The sequence below is a fragment of the Oncorhynchus tshawytscha genome, linkage group LG07 (genome assembly GCF_018296145.1).
Source record: "Oncorhynchus tshawytscha isolate Ot180627B linkage group LG07, Otsh_v2.0, whole genome shotgun sequence".
Classification (NCBI taxonomy): Eukaryota; Metazoa; Chordata; class Actinopteri; order Salmoniformes; family Salmonidae; genus Oncorhynchus; species Oncorhynchus tshawytscha.
In genome coordinates, this window is record NC_056435.1 from 31,283,138 (window position 1) to 31,300,227 (window position 17,090).

At 43.8% G+C, this 17,090-nt stretch overlaps 1 protein-coding gene across 9 annotated transcripts in view; it reads left to right on the plus strand.

The window, feature by feature from the left end:
• Positions 1-17,090, plus strand: part of itpr1b (inositol 1,4,5-trisphosphate receptor, type 1b) — a 142,263-nt gene that overhangs the window by 24,897 nt on the left and 100,276 nt on the right. For all 9 annotated transcript variants that reach the window (XM_024426847.2, XM_024426850.2, XM_042324288.1 and 6 more), the window contains exons 4-7: positions 6,016-6,131; positions 6,661-6,747; positions 11,098-11,256; positions 16,469-16,567. In XM_024426847.2, coding sequence (XP_024282615.1) covers positions 6,016-6,131; positions 6,661-6,747; positions 11,098-11,256; positions 16,469-16,567 — 461 coding nt within the window. The remainder of the gene's footprint in view (positions 1-6,015; positions 6,132-6,660; positions 6,748-11,097; positions 11,257-16,468; positions 16,568-17,090) is intronic.

Sequence of the window (17,090 nt, forward strand, 5' to 3'; positions counted from 1 at the left end):
TGTACTGTGTGTCATCTACTGCATCTTGCCCTACATAACTCATCTCATCTGTATATGTATATACTGTACTGTATATCATCTACTGCATCTTGCCATCTTTATGTAATACATGTATCACTTGCCACTTTAAACTATGCCACTTTTATGTTTACATACCCTACATTACTCATCTCATATGTATATACTGTACTCGATACTATCTACTGCATCTTGCTTATGCCATTCTGTACCATCACTCATTCATATATCTTTATGTACATATTCTTTATCATTTTACACGTGTGTGTATAAGGTAGTAGTTGTGGAATTGTTAGGTTAGATTACTCATTGGTTATTACCGCATTGTCGGAACTAGAAGCACAAGCATTTCGCTACGCTCGCATTAACATCTGCTAACCATGTGTATGTGACAAATAAAATTTGATTTGATTTGATTTAAAGAAATAACTGAACTTTAGTTTAGCGAAAATATACAAAACACTTAAAGACCGCTAGGTATAGGCCTACTGATGTTGTTTTTTAAGTCTGATGACCTACAGGTGTCCAAACAAATGTGGAAAGATGAAAGTCTGATTCAGCAGATACCATTAGTTAGCTAGCTAGCTGTACCAGTTTTAGCTGGCTAGCTAGTTTTTTTCAATGCGCTTGCAGGCTCAGTAATATTATATTGAAGCCAGTCACTTAATAAAATTGGGAAATAGTCTTTTTCCAAAGTACAGTTGTTCCTGGAGTGCTTAAGAACTTTTGAAGCTGTCATTTCTCCAAAACACGAAATAAACGCCTGTTAAGCAGCAGTTTGTTACCTGCCATACTAGCTCTGGGCCTGGTTTCCCGATAGCTATGGGCGAGTGTTTTAAATCAAATGTATTTATAAAGCCCTTTTTACATCAGCAGGTGTCATAAAGTGCTTAAACAGAAACCCAGCCTAAAACCCCAAAAAGCAACCAATGCAGATGTAGAACGGTGGCTAGGAAAAACTCCCTAGAAAGGCAGGAGCTTAGGAAGAAACCTAGAGAGGAACCAGGCTCTGAGGGGTGGCCAGTCCTTTTCTAACTGTGCCGGGTGGAGACCAGGTTGACTGTGGACAGCCAGGAATCATCAGGCCAATTAGTCTTGAGGCATGGTCCTAGAGCTCAGGTCCTGAGGGAGGGCAGGGAGAGAGGCAGAATTAGAGGGGAGCATACTACCCTGAGACAAGGCGGAGTATAGCCCACAAACATCTCCGACACCGCATGAACCAGAGGGGGCGCAAAACCGGACAGGAAGATCACGTCAGTGACTCAACCTATTCAATTCACGCACACCTCCTAGGGACGGCATGGAAGAGCACGAGTGAGCACTAGTAAGCCAGTGACTCAGCCCCCGTAATATGGTCAGAGGCAGATAATCCCAGTGGAGTGAGGGGAGCCGGCCAGGCAGAGACTGCAAGGGCGGTTTGTTGCTCCAGTGCCTTGTCGTTCACCTTCGCACCCCTGGGCCAGACTACACTTAATCATTGGACCTACTGAAGAGATGAGTCTTCAGTAATGACTTTACGAAGATGGAAAAAAGCTGCCCTTGAAGTATTCATGATATGTTCGTCAAAAGAGAGATCAGGGTCCAGAGTAATGCAGTGGTCCTTCACAGTTTTATTTGAGACGACTGTACAACCATCAAGATTAATTGTCAGATCCAACAGCAGATCTCTTTGTTTCTTGGGACCTAGAACTAGCATCTCTGTTTTGTTTGAGTTTAAAAGTCAAAACATTTGTCGCAATCCACTTCCTTATGTCTGAAACACATGCTTTCAGGGTAGGCAATGTTGACATTGTGCTTCCGAATGACATCACCAAGAGGTAGAATATATAGTGAAAACAATAGTGGTTCTAAAACGGAACCTTGAGGAACAACGAAACGTACAAAGTAAATCAAAATGTACTGGTCACATACACATGGTTAGCAGATGTTAATGCGAGTGTAGCGAAATGGTTGTACAAATTATTTGTCAGAGTTTAATTCATCACTGCTGAAGTGAAAGCCATCCTCTCTTGGGGAATGCCGATTTTTACTTAGTTTTGCGACAGTATCGAAAAATAAATTCTCCTCCTCCTCAATTAGGTTGGAAAAATAGGCTGATCGAGCAGCATTGAGGGCTCTTTAATATTGTACGGTACTGGCTTTCCAAGCTATTTTATGGTTCTGTCTTTCCGTTCCAATTTTCTGGAAACGTAGTATTTTCTGTATACCAGGGAGCTCATTTCTTGTGACAAATGTTTTTTGTTTTTAGGGGTGAGACTGCATCTAGGGTATTACGAAAGGTTAAATTTAGATCCCCAATTAGGTGGTAACTGATTTTTATACTCTGATGTCCTTGGGTAGGTGGAGGGGGTCTAGAAGGACATCTAGGAATCTTTGGGTTGTCCGAGAATTTATAGCGCGGCTTTTGATGATCCTTGGTTGGGGTCTGATCAGATTATATGTTGCGATTGGAAATGTAATAAGATGGTGGTCCGATAGTCCAGGATTATGAGGAAAACATTTAGATCCACAATACTTGTTACACAGGACCTTAATTAGATCTAGGGTATGACTGTGGCAATGCGTGGGTCTGGAGACATGTTGGACAAAACCAACTGAGTCGATGACCAAAATAAACTGAGCCGAAAGCCTTTCGGAGTGGGTCTGTGGACTTTTCCATGTGGATATTGAAGTCACCAAAAATGTGAATATTTTCTGCCATGACTACAAGGTCCAATAGGAATTCAGGGAACTCAGTGACGAATGCTGTATACGGCTCAGGAGGCCCATAAACAGTAACTATGGATATCAATATCCCTATACTTTCTACATTCGCCAGTTTTAGCCTTAGCCAGCACCCTCTTCAGATTAGCCTTTACGTCTGTAGCCCTGCCCCCTGGTAAACAGTGTTTGATCGCTGGATTATTATTTTTAAATCTAATATTGCGGGTAATGGAGTAGTCAATGACGAGGATTTTAAATTTGTCAGAGCTAATGGTAGGAGGCTTCGGTGGCTCAGACCCCATTGTAACGGGTGGAGGAGAGACCTTAGAAGGCTCGGCATCTGACTCTGACTCGTTGCTTAATGGGGAGAACCTGTTTAAAAGTTTATGTTGTCTGAATTAGCGACACCGGTTAAGCATGCCAACAGCATTTCTTACCAGAAGCCTTGAAAAAATTGTCCAGCTGCGGGGACTGTGCGGGTCGGGGGGGATTTATACTACTACCTGTCCTTACTGGTGAGAAATGCTGTTTCATCCTTTCCTACACTTAAATTGCCCTTGCATATGAAGCTGGGCTTGCAACTTGGCTGTCCTCACCTTGAGGCGATAGCTCTCCTGTAGATTATGAGTACAGCGACTGAAATTATATGGCATAGAGTTAATGTTACTACTTAGCTTTTCGGCTGGTGGAGATCCTGTAGAAACATGTCTAGATAAAGCGTCATGGGTGGAAAAAGTAGAATTTTTTTTTTATGAAGTTCAGCGAGGAAAAAAGTTAAATGTTGGTAAATGGGTTAAATGCATAACTTTAATTAAACGGTTATTAAAAGTTTAAAAAAATAAGTTTGGCAGGTAGCAACAAGCAGCACGGAGGCAACGCAGAGATGTGACGTCACAGTTCATTTTAAAGATGCATCGTTCTTATAACGGCCAAACAACTCACATCACATAGGGAGAACTTTCAATAAGTGAGTTGTTGGAGCATGTGTTGATACTGATAGGATCGAAAGACATGTAGCGCTGATCTTGGATCAGCTTTTCTTCATTCAAATCTTACCTTAACATTAGAATTATTCTACAATACTGGAGACGGATCAGCTCTTAGAAAGATATTATTGCCTATTTGGCTAGCTGGAAACTTTGCTACTTATTCTAATGCTTACCCTATAATGATGCACTAAATCACAGATTTGGCACATCATTTCCCACATGTTGTTACACATTATGAAATATATTGAGGGGAAAATTACAGACAGTAGCATACAATAAGTAATATAGAACTCAATTGATTGAACATGAAATGTATTTCAATATGATCTAAAAAAGGTATATAGGCCTATGTTGCCTATACTGTATTTAGATTTTATTTGCAGTCATCTGTTTTCTTTAATATTTTTATGCTTTGCTTGTTTGTAACCATTTCAAAGACAGTTTGGAGATTTAGTGGTGCTGCTATGAAGGTTCTAAAAATTAATTTAGCCTTAAAATGATTTTGGGAAACTGGGCCCAGAACAAAAATTCAGCCTACATTGAATGCATGAAGTGAATACTGTGCTGTTAGTGAACTACTTTGTTAAAGGCAATGTCAGAAGTTCCTTCTGGAACTCAAGATCTAGTGTATTGTGGGCATCTATTGCAAATTTCAGTTCCAGAGTTATTGGGATTCCAGAGAAATTACTCTGAGATTGGTGAGTAATGGATATGGATGTAGAACAATGGAGCTCTTGTGCAGTTCTGAAAGTCCTATCACCCATGGCTACAGTTCCCCCTGCACAGTGAGAGGATAGCGTTCTCTCGCAGTGTTTTACAGGCTTTGCATTTGAATTATAGCAGAGTCTATTGAGGGCAATTCAAGCGATGACCTCAAGTGATGACATGACCAAGTGCAATGGCATCAGCATGTTTCAACCTTATTTGCCTAAGTTTCCTCATGGGGCTTGGGGCAAGGTTGGTTTGCGATGGAGCAGTGTACTCGTCTTCACCCCACCTCTCCAGCCTCTCACAGGCCTCATCACTCCTCCAGGTAGCCACAGCAACAGGACTGAGACTCCATGCAAGACTCCGCGTGCCTGAGCACTGAACAGAGGGAAAGTGTACCTGGCTAAATCCTAAGATCCCTGTTGAGTATTAATAGCCCTGTTAAGCTATTTAAAAGGACTGGTTTCCATGGAGCTTTAACCCAGTGTTTTAAACCTCACTTCTTCCTCTCTGATGTGGGATTGGTACATTGCAACAGTAATTGCTTGGGTGACATGTCTGACACTTAGGTATGTTTCTCTAGGAAATATTACCCGCTGCTAGGACAACTCATTCATGTCAGTGATAGACTGTCTCTGATTGTATTCATACACTTCTCAGAGAGCTGTGATAACATGGATGAAAGGAGAAGGCGATGGTATTTGAAGAATGTCACCTGTTGACCCTTTTATCATTGGATCATCACAGTCTGGCAGAGTATGCTGTATTTAATGTGACTGTGAGAATTCTGTACTAAGTATTATATATAGTAGTATATTATTTGTTTTATTATTTTTGTACAGTGGGCCTGCTGTGTAAACTTCCATTTATTTGATCTAAAGCAGCATTGTTTAAGCATTTCATTGGCCTGTTTTATGTTGATTCCTGTCTGTTCCTCAATGTTTGCACTGTGGGTTGTGTCATACTGTATCCTGCCATTTCCTGCACAGTTTGCCAACTGTTGTTAAAAAAAGAAAAAAAACACAACCCTTCCTTCGTACTGTGTGTCATTTGCTTACACTCCTCCCAATTCTGTCCTCCTATCCTAATTCCCCTAACATGGTCTTCTTCAGTCCATAAACCCACTTCCTCTCCCTCGCTCATTTACCTAACCCTCTCTCCTATTGTCCCTGGCTCTCTTCTCTTCACCTCCTCCTGTGCTTATCCATCCCGCTCTTCCCTCTCCCCCACCATGCATCCCCATGACAGCTAATCCCTGTACTGTGGCGTTCGTTGGACAAGTTTTGTGGTGGCGCTTGGCGCTCACTGGAACGGCAATTTTGTACACCTGTCACAGATAATCAGGTCCCCCATTGTGCCTTGCCGGTAGCCAGCCTCGGGGACTGGAGGAGGAACTAGGGTTTTCTGTCAGGACTCACCATCATCATGTTGTAATGATTTAGAGATATTCATGTTGTTATACTGACAACCAATTACTCCTCCATGCCCTTTTGGTAAATATTCCCACCACTTTATTCATCATGCACTCAATGTTATGGATTTGATGATAAATCAGCACATCTTTTCTCTGACTCTCCTTCTCTGTTCTTCTTTCCAGACTGCCTTTTCAAGCTGTGCCCCATGAACAGGTACTCTGCACAGAAACAGTTCTGGAAGGCAGCAAAACCAGGGGGAAACAGCACCACTGACACAGTACTACTGAACAAACTCCACGTGAGTACCCTCATCCCACTGGTTTCTATTCATTTGTTCTCTAACACAACTGCTTCCCATTCTGCTTTCTGCTTCTAATCTGCATGTGTTGCCGAGTTGTTGAGGTCGAGAAAATCATTACAAGTGAGACACTCTCCACTTTTATTACACGCCATAAAGCCAGATCGGTATTTCATAAAGTACTGCATCTTATTCTTAATGTGTTTTTGGAGCACTAAATCTAAAGGCATGGACAGACCGGTAGGATTGTCGAGCGTCTCTGGCCCAAGAGTACTTCGCACCTCTGAACAGAGTACTGTCCGTAATTTGCATACCAAGTGCAAACCGATTCTACATGTAGAAACAAGTGAAAATGACGGCAATCACCAACGGTGGGTGGTCCCATTTAAACACACAGCGTAGACAGCAAGCGAATGAACAGCGAACATCCGGCCCCGAACTGTGCAGACCGACAATCGGTCTGTTGAGTTTTCTCTTTCGTTTGTGGCTATTGTATTGTCTGACATAATATTTTATCCCTATGTTTCAGCATGCTGCTGATCTGGAGAAGAAACAGAATGAATCTGAGAACCGAAAGCTGCTAGGAACTGTAATCCAATACGGAAATGTCATTCAGGTATGACCAGGAAGAGTAAGGGTAACGTGGTAACAAGGAGATTGAGTTTGGTATAGCCATACCGTGACAGTGTCATTAAGGTTAGTGAAGAGCCTGGAGCAGAAAGGCAATACAGCTTCTCCATTAATGCAGACAATTATCATCCAGGCCTTATCATCCTCTGCATATTTGACCAGTGAAAGTTTACGACACAGAAGTGAGATTATCAGGTCACAGGGAAACCGGCCACTAGAAGTAGATGTGCTCTATAGTAGGGGAGAGTGGGTTAAGTTGAGGGCCCATACAGAAAACCAGTAATTTGATCAAATATTTAGGAAGAGGTCGTAATTTTGTGGAGTCTGTGAAGGAAGAAACCACATGGAAAAAGTGGAAAGCAAGTTTGGTCCCAAAAATGTATTTTCACCAAGTCAAATTAATGCATTGTGTTAGAGGTTTAACGATGCTTGTATCTAATCCAAAGTAGATATTTATTTATATTTTCTATTCATCAGTTGGGGTCTCTATAAGCTTCAGTATGAGTTCCTAAACCTAGCATGGAAGTGTATCGTTGTAGCTGTGGGGGCTAACATAGTCTAAATGTTTGCCTTGGGGTAAGTTGAGCCAATGGAAGTTCAGCATATTGAAGTGTTTTCTTTCCAGGTGTAATGCAAGGCATTATAGCTGAGATATGAGGTAAGAACAGGGCCTGGAATATGTTAAAAGTTAGGTGTTAAGCCTGTGTTAAAAGATGCTTAAAATTATTAATATACAAAAAAGCGATTGTGTTGAAAACTATAATGTTCACATAAATTCAGATTTTTTGTTGGGGATACACAACATCCTGAAATATATGTAGATATCTTTGTTAGAAAGAACAAACATTTTTCCTTGAAGGATTGATGCCGAATGTAAAAATGGCTCAACTTACTCAACTCTGCCCTGACAAGTGACAGACCCATTGTATTAGCGATATCTATCATCTAAAAAGGCAAAACACCTGCAAATATTTTAGGACAGCTATCTCCTGAAAAATGGTGCTCATGCTTTCAGAACTGTATTTGAGGAAGTTGTACAGTAGGCCTATGGGGTTTATGTGTTTTAGTGGTGTGATGACAGGAAAGGTATTGAGGGCAGTAGGGTACAGCTGTGCTCCTCTGCCAGTGTTTAATATTTAACACAGTCCTACTACACTAGTAAGTGGGTAGCTCAACACTTGACAGAATGCATTGTAAACGCATATATCTGTAATTGTCTGAGACATTTTGAACTAATAGTTTTTTCAGTCACTGCTTTCTCCCTCAAAACAAACAACCACAATCAGAAAGGTTGGTTAAGGTCTAGTCTCACAGTACCAATCAAATGTATTTATAAAGCCCTTTTTACATCAACCGATGTCACAAAGTGCTATACAGAAACCCAGCCTAAAACCCCAAACAGCAAGCAATGCAGATGTAGAATACCCGTTTGAGGCGGTGAGGCTGGTTGAGGTCAATAGAGTAAACATGCCTGATTTATTTATTGGTTGAAATTATGGAGCAATGAAGGTCCATGAGAAATAAACTCAGCAAAAAATAAACGTCCTCTTCTCTGTCAACTGTATTTATTTTCAGCAAACTTAACATGCGTAAATATTTGTATGAACATAGCAAGATTCAACAACGGAGACATAAACTGAACAAGTTCCACAGACATGTGACTAACAGAAATTGAATAATGTGTCTCTGAAAAAAGGGGGGGTCAAAATCAAAAGTAACAGTCAGTATTTGGTGTGGCCACCAGCTGCATTAAGTACTGCAGTGCATCTCCTCCTCATGGACTGTACCAGATTTGCCAGTTCTTACTGTGAGATGTTACCCTGCTCTTCCACCAAGGCACCTGCAAGTTCCCGGACATTTCTGGGGGGAATGGCACTAGCCCTCACCCTCCAATCCAACAGGTCCCAGACGTGCTCAATGGGATTGAGATCTGGGTTCTTCACTGGCCATGGCAGGACACTGACATTCCTGTCTTGCAGGAAATCACGCACAGAACGAGCAGTATGACTGGTGACATTGTCATGCTGGAGGGTTATGTCAGGATGAACCTGCATGAAGGGTACCACATGAGGGAGGAGAATGTCTTCCCTGAAAAGCACAGCAATGAGATTGCCTGCAATGACAATAAGCTCAGTCCGATGATGCTGTGACACACTACCCCAGACCATGACTGACCCTCCACCTCCAATCAAATCAAATCAAATGTATTTATTTAGCCCTTCGTACATCAGCTGATATCTCAAAGTGCTGTACAGAAACCCAGCCTAAAACCCCAAACGCAAGCAGTGCAGGTGTAGAAGCATGGTGGCTAGGAAAAACTCCCTAGAAAGGCCAAAACCTAGAGAGGAACCAGGCTATGAGGGGTGGCCATTCCTCTTCTGGCTGTGCCGGGTGGAGATTATAACAGAACATGGCCAAGATGTTCAAATGTTCATAAATGACCAGCATGGTCAAATAATAATAATCACAAGGCGGGGGGCGCCAACCCAGACAGGAAGATCACATCAGTGAATCAACCCACTCAAGTGACGCACCCCTCCTAGGGACGGCATGAAAGAGCACCAGTAAGCCAGTGACTCAGCCCCTGTAATAGGGTTAGAGGCAGAGAATCCCAGCGGAGAGACGAGAACCGGCCAGGCAGAGACAGCAAGGGCGGTTCGTTGCTCCAGAGCCTTTCCATTCACCTTCACACTCCTGGGCCAGACAACACTCAATCATATGACCTTCTGAAGAGATGAGTCTTCAGTAAAGACTTAAAGATTGAGACCGAGTCTGCGTCTCTCACATGGGTAGGCAGACCATTCCATAAAAATTGAGCTCTTTTGGAGAAAGCCCTGCCTCCAGCTGTTTGCTTAGAAATTCTAGGGAGAATTAGGAGGCCTGCGTCTTGTGACTGTAGCATACGTGTAGGACCAAATCAGAAAGATAGGTAGGAGCAAGCCCATGTAATGCTTTGTAGGTTAGCAGTAAATCCTTGAAATAAGCCCTTGCCTTAACAGGAAGCCAGTGTAGGGAGGCTAGCACTGGAGTAATATGATCAAATTTTTGGATTCTAGTCAGGATTCTAGCAGCCGTATTTAGCACTAACTGAAGTATATTTAGTGCTTTATCCGGGTAGCCGGAAAGTAGAGCATTACAGTTGTCTAACCTAGAAGTAACAAAACCATGGATTAATTTTTCTGCATCATTTTTGGACAGAAAGTTTCTGATTTTTGCAATATTACGTAGATGGAAAAAAAGCTGTCCTTGAAACAGTCTTAATATGTTCGTCAAAAGAGAGATCAGGGTCCAGAGTAAGGTCCTTCACAGTTTTATTTGAGACGACTGTAGAACCATCAAGATTTATTGTCAGATTCAACAGATCTCTTTGTTTTTTGGGACCTAGAACAAGTTGTCCGAGTTCAAAAGTAGAAATAATGGCAGAGAAATAAGTCGATCTCATTCCAGAGTACAGGCCTCGGTGTAACGCTGATTCCTTCGACGATAAATGTGAATCCGACCATCACCCCTGGTGAGACAAAATCGCAACTCGTCAGTGAAGAGCACCTTTTGCCAGTCCTGTCTGGTCCGGCAATGGTGGGTTTGTGCCCATAGGCGACGCTGTTGCCGGTGATGTCTGGTGAGGACCTACCTTACAACAGGCCTACAAGCCTTCAGTCCAGCCTCTTTCAGCCTATTGCAGACAGTCTGAGCACTGATGGATGGACTGTGCGTTCCTGGTGTAACTCTGGCAGTTGTTGTTGCCATCCTGTACCTGTCCTGCAGATGTGATGTTCGGATGCACTGATCCTATGCAGGTGTTGTTACACATAGTCTGCAATGATCAGCTGTCCGTCCTGTCACCCTGTAGCTCTGTCTTAGGACTCTCACAGTACGGACATTGCAATTTATTGCCCTGGCCACATCTACAGTCCTCATGCCTCCTTGCAGCATGCCTAAGGCACGTTCATGCAGATGAGCAGGGACCCTGGGCATCTTTCTTTTGTTGTTTTTCAGAGTCAGTAGAAAGGCCTCTTTAGTGTCCTAAGTTTTCATAACTGTGACCTTAATCGCCTATCGTCTGTAAGCTGTTAGTGTCTTAACGACCATTCCACAGGTGCATGTTCATTAATTGTTTATGGTTCTTTGAACAAGCATGGGAAACGGTGTTTAAACCTTTATGTTTCTTTGGGGATATCTACGAATGGCCACTGTGCCAATATTTGATATCTAACTCCAACTTTCCTTGTAGATACACTCCATGATAGACTCAGACTGTGACATGCATCTGTACATGTATTATGTTTACATGCATGTATGAGTTTATAACTGTGTCTGTTGTCTGCCACTGTTTCAGCTGTTGCACTTGAAAAGTAATAAGTACCTGACGGTGAATAAGCGACTCCCTGCCCTGTTGGAGAAGAATGCTATGAGGGTGACGCTGGACTCTGCAGGCAACGAGGGCTCCTGGTTTTACATTCAGCCCTTCTACAAACTGCGCTCCCTGGGAGACAGTGTGAGTGTCTAGCCCAGGGTTGGCTGTAGTGTGGGTCAAAGGTCAGATAGGAAGTCTTGTCATGTCTCTCTATAGAACAATGATAAAGCCTAGACAACAGCCTTTATTCTCAAGAGCAAGACGTGATGCTCATTGATTGTTCTGATTCATAGCTATCGGTATTGTTCTCTTCAGGTTTCAATTTCTTAATTGGTGGATATGCCTAGCATTTTAACATTCAGGCTAGCTGGTCAAAGTTGTATTGTCAGTAGGCGTCTAGATTAAGAGTGATTAAGAGCTTAACATGTAAAGATCTCACTGAAAGTTCACATGGTGAGTCTGGCACACAAGATTCTTAAAGCTCCTGGCATCAGTGGCCAGAGCAAAAATCATTATCACAGGGATCTCTTGGACAGCACACCTCTGTTATCGCCTGATGCTACTTAAGCTTACCTGCTTTATAAATAGAATCAGGGGTGTATATAATTGACAAGTTGTACGAATACATTAATATATCATTACCTATTTTGACATTGTGATGGCTTCAGGGTGTGTACTAGTTCAATTGCAAGTAGGCTACCCTAGGTAAGTTCATTAGCTTTAGCCATTAGGGTATTTCTGGCTGAATGATTCCTGTGCTGATGAGATGCTCCACTGTGGCCACCTAGTGCTTGGTAGCCAACATGGTCTGATGTGAACAAGTCAACCAATGTGTTATCATTATTTGCCTGATGTTAGATAGCACCAAGCACTAGTTATATACATTAAGAGGATAGTGGATGTTGACAGGAATTAATTATGCGGTGGTAGTGCTCAGACATCTCAGACCTGTGTGCAGGACATCTTGTGCGGCAGCAGGATTTCACCTGGCTGTTATAAGACCACAGCTGTTGTCACGTTCATCATATGAAGGAGACCAAGGCGCAGAGTTGTATGCGTACATTCTCTTTATTAAAAGAATGAACACCGAACAAAATAACAAAATAACAAACAAAGTGTGAAGCTATACAATAGAGTGCTGACATGCAACTACACATAGTCAAGATCCCACACCAGATAGTGGGAAAATGGCCTGCCTAAATATGATCCCCAATCAGAGACAACGATAAACAGCTGTCTCTGATTGGGAACCATATCAGGCCAAAATAGACATACAAAAACCCTAGACATACAAAAAACCCTAGACATACAAAAAACCCTAGACATACAAAAAACCCTAGACATACAAAAAGCCTGAGACATACAAAAACATACCCACCCTAGTCACATGCTGACCTAACAAAAATATATAGAAAACAGAGATATCTAAGGTCAGGGCATGACAGTACCCCCCGGCCACAAATCTGGACCTATAGGGAAGGGTCCGGGTGGGCATCTACCCTCGGTGGCGGCTCCGGTTCTGGACGCAGTCCCCACTCCCTACACTGATCGTTGTCGGCTCAGAACTGGGAACCACCGCTGGAGGATCTGGACTGCAGTTCGTCATTGGAGGTTCCGGACTGTGGCCTGTCGCCGGGAGGTCCGGACTGGGAACCGTCGCCGGAAGCTCCGGACTGGGAACCGACGCCGGAAGCTCCGGACTGTGGAGTGCACTGGAGGCCTGATGCGTGGGACCGGTACCGGTGGCACCAGGCTGATGACACGCACCTCAGGGCGAGTGCTGGGAAGAGGCACAGGACGTACTGGACTGTGGATGCCCACTGGAGACCTGATGCGTGGGTCCGGTACAGGTGGCACCGGGCTGATGACACGCACCTCAGTGCGAGTGCGGAGAGGAGGCACAGGACGTACTGGACTATGGAGGCGCACTGGAGATCTGATGCGTGGGACCGGTATAGGTGGCACCGGGTTGATCACATGCACCTCAGGGCGAGTGCGGAGTGGAGGCACAGGATGTACTGGACTGTGGAGGCGCACTGGAGGCCTGCTGCGTGGGACCGGTACAGGTGACACCGGGCTGATGACACGCACCTCAGCACGCCCGCTCTGCTGCGCTCTCAATGCTAGCACCTCTCTCCGGAATCTTGCGTCGAGCTCCTCATCCGACTCCCTGACTGGCTCCGGTTCGCTCCATGTGCCCCCCCCAAAAAAAATATTGGGGTTGCCTCTCGTGCCTGCTCCGTTGAGCTATATCCTCGTATCGTCACCGTTCCGCTTTCACTGCCTCTATCTCCTCCTTAGGTCGGCGATACTCCCCGGCCTGCGTCCAGGGTCCTTTTCCCTCCAGAATCTCCTCCCAAGTCCACTCCTCCTGTACACGCTGCTTGGTCCATTTTGGGTGGGATCTTCTGTCACGTTTGTCGTATGAAGGAGACGCAGCGTGGTATGCGTACATTCTCTTTATTAAAATCATGAACACCGAACAAACTAACAAAATAACCAACGGAAAGTGAAGCTATACAATAGCGTGCTGACAGGCAACTACACATAGTCAAGATCCCACACCAGAAATTGGGAAAAAGGACTGCCTAAATATGATCCCCAATCAGAGACAACGATAAACAGCTGTCTCTGATTGGGAACCATATCAGGCCAACATAGACATACAAAACCCCTAGACATACAAAAACCCTAGACATACAAAAAACACTAGACATACAAAAACCTAGAGTACCCACCCTAGTCACACCCTGACCTAACCAAAATATATAGAAAACAGAGATATTTAAGGTCAGGGCGTGACAGCTGTTCTCTTTCATTGTGCAATCAACAGTTACCAGAAGTCAAGAGTTTCTGGTTATCTTGAAGGGCTCCTTTCCTCTGCTCTAAACTAATCTGAACCCTCCCTGTGTGCCTGAGCTGTAGTGTATAGCAGCTCTGCTGGGGCCTCTGTAGATCAGCACACTGGAGAACACTGATGTATGTACAAGTGCTATCAGTGGTTTTCTACATGATCATATATACACTGCTCAAAAAAATAAAGGGAACACTAAAATAACACATCCTAGATCTGAATGAATGAAATATTCTTATTAAATACTTTTTTCTTTACATAGTTGAATGTGCTGACAACAAAATCACACAAAAATTATCAATGGAAATCAAATTTATCAACCCATGGAGGTCTGGATTTGGAGTCACACTCAAAATTAAAGTGGAAAACCACACTACAGGCTGATCCATCTTTGATGTAATGTCCTTAAAACAAGTCAAATTGAGGCTCAGTAGTGTGTGTGGCCTCCACCTGCCTGTATGACCTCCCTACAACGCCTGGGCATGCTCCTGATGAGGTGGCGGATGATCTCCTGAGGGATCTCCTCCCAGACCTGGACTAAAGCATCCGCCAACTCCTGGACAGTCTGTGGTGCAACGTGGCATTGGTGGATGGAGCAAGACATGATGTCCCAGGTGTGCTCAATTGGATTCAGGTCTGGTGAACGGGCGGGCCAGTCCATAGCATCAATGCTTTCCTCTTGCAGGAACTGCTGACACACTCCAGCCACATGAGATCTAGCATTGTCTTGCATTAGGAGGAACCCAGGGCCAACCGCACCAGCATATGGTCTCACAAGGGGTCTGAGGATCTCATCTCGGTACCCAATGGCAGTCAGAATACCTTTGGCGAGCACATGGAGGGCTGTGCGGCCCCCCAAAGAAATGCCACCCTACACCATGACTGACCCACCGCCAATCCGGTCATGCTGGAGGATGTTGCAGGCAGCAGAACGTTCTCCACAGCGTCTCCAGACTCTGTCACGTCTGTCACATGTGCTCAGTTTGAACCTGCTTTCATCTGTGAAGAGCACAGGGCGCCAGTGGCGAATTTGCCAATCTTGGTGTTCTCTGGCAAATGCCAAACATCCTGAACGGTGTTGGGCTGTAAGCACAACCCCCACCTGTGGACGTCGGGCCCTCATACCACCCTCATGGAGTCTGTTTCTGACCGTTTGAGCAGACACATGCACATTTGTGGCTTGCTGGAGGTCATTTTGCAGGGCTCTGGCAGTGCTCCTCCTGCTCCTCCTTGACAAAGGTGGAGGTAGCGGTCTTGCTGCTGGGTTGTTGCCCTCCTACGGCCTCCTCCACGTCTCCTGATGTACTGGCCTGTCTCCTGGTAGCGCCTCCATACTCTGGACACTACGCTGACAGACACAGCAAACCTTCTTGCCACAGCTCGCATTAATGTGCCATCCTGGATGAGCTGCACTACCTGAGCCACTTGTGTGGGTTGTAGACTCCGTCTCATGCTACCACTAGAGTGAAAGCACCGCCAGCATTCAAAAGTGACCAAAACATCAGCCAGGAAGCATAGGAACTGAGAAGTGGTCAGTGGTCACCACCTGCAGAACCACTCCTTTATTGGGGGTGTCTTGCTAATTGCCTATAATTTCCACCTGTTGTCTATTCCATTTGCACAACAGCATGTGAAATGTATTGTCAATCAGTGTTGCTTCCTAAGTGGACAGTTTGATTTCACAGAAGTGTGATTGACTTGGAGTTACATTGTGTTGTTTAAGTGTTCCTTTTATTTTTTTGAGCAGTGTATGATAATGATGGCAGTTACACGCACACAATAAAGTGATTATTGTGGATACATATTTAATATAATGTTTCGATTAAAACGTTTACATGCTTTGTAAGAAGAGCGATTTCCCTAAATAATCCTGTTTTACATGGACGCATCGGAAATCCATCTACCTGAAAGCACTCTGAAAATGCAGGAAATCGGCGATCAATATTAACGTTCTACCACAGGGAACATGTTATTTTTGGGAAGCATATTTGATTCTGAGTTGGGACATATAAAGTTGGTAAGTGAAAACTACTACCTCTAAGATGCATACATTCAGTTGTTCTGAACTCAATTCACTCGCGCAAAAGGAGGAGGCTCTCGGCTGGTGTGATTACATGCGCAGCTAAAATACACAGCTGGAACGCAGATTTTGAAGGTGTTTACATGTCCTAATAATTTCAAAATAATGCGCAGAAAAGCAGGGTATGCTTACTTAGAATTTGACTTCACGCCAATTAGGATATGCAGAGTAAGGTGTTTATATGACTATTGCAAAATCTGCCTACTGCCATAATCAGTTTAATATTGAATTATTAGTGTGCATGTAAAATACTCAATGACACACAATCAGACTGTCTCTCTGTTTGTTGTGTCTCGGTGTCCATGTCTCTGTATGTACATGTGTGTTTGTGTGTGAGCATGTGTGGCCGTGATATTCTGTGTAGTTGATTATACTGTGTGTGTATAATAATGCTATTGATTGCTCCCCGGTCTGTCTAGGTGGTGATTGGAGACAAGGTGGTCCTTAACCCTGTGAACGCTGGACAGCCCCTTCACGCCAGCAGCCATCAGCTGGTCGACAACCCAGGATGCAATGAGGTAGAGTACATGTTTCATCTTGTGGAACAGAATCCATATTGGGAAAGTCTCTATTGTTTTATTAACCAAGGTGTCCCTGCACATTTCACTTCCTTGAGTAGTGCAGGTTTTAACTATGCTGAGAACTGTGCTTTGTTATTGTTCATTCTGTCCTCTCAAAGATGAGGAAACGCATTCATTAGTTCCTGTTTTATTTTTGTTGCGTACTAATCATCCTTGCTATATGTGAAGAATGGATTCTAAAACGGCCATATTGTCTTGAATTAATGAAGTGATGGTTGTTTATGCTAGTACATACACCATTCTTAAAGCTCAACAGCCATAAAGACAAATTACAGTTGCACCCCCTTTTGCCCTCAGAACAGCCTTAATTTGTCAGGGTGTGGACTCTACAAGGTTACTGCGTTACAGTTCTTGACACTCAAACTGGTGCTCCTAGCACCTACTACCATACTCTGTTCAAAGGCACTTAAATCTTTTGTCTTGCCCATTTACCCTCTGAATGGCACACATACACAATCCA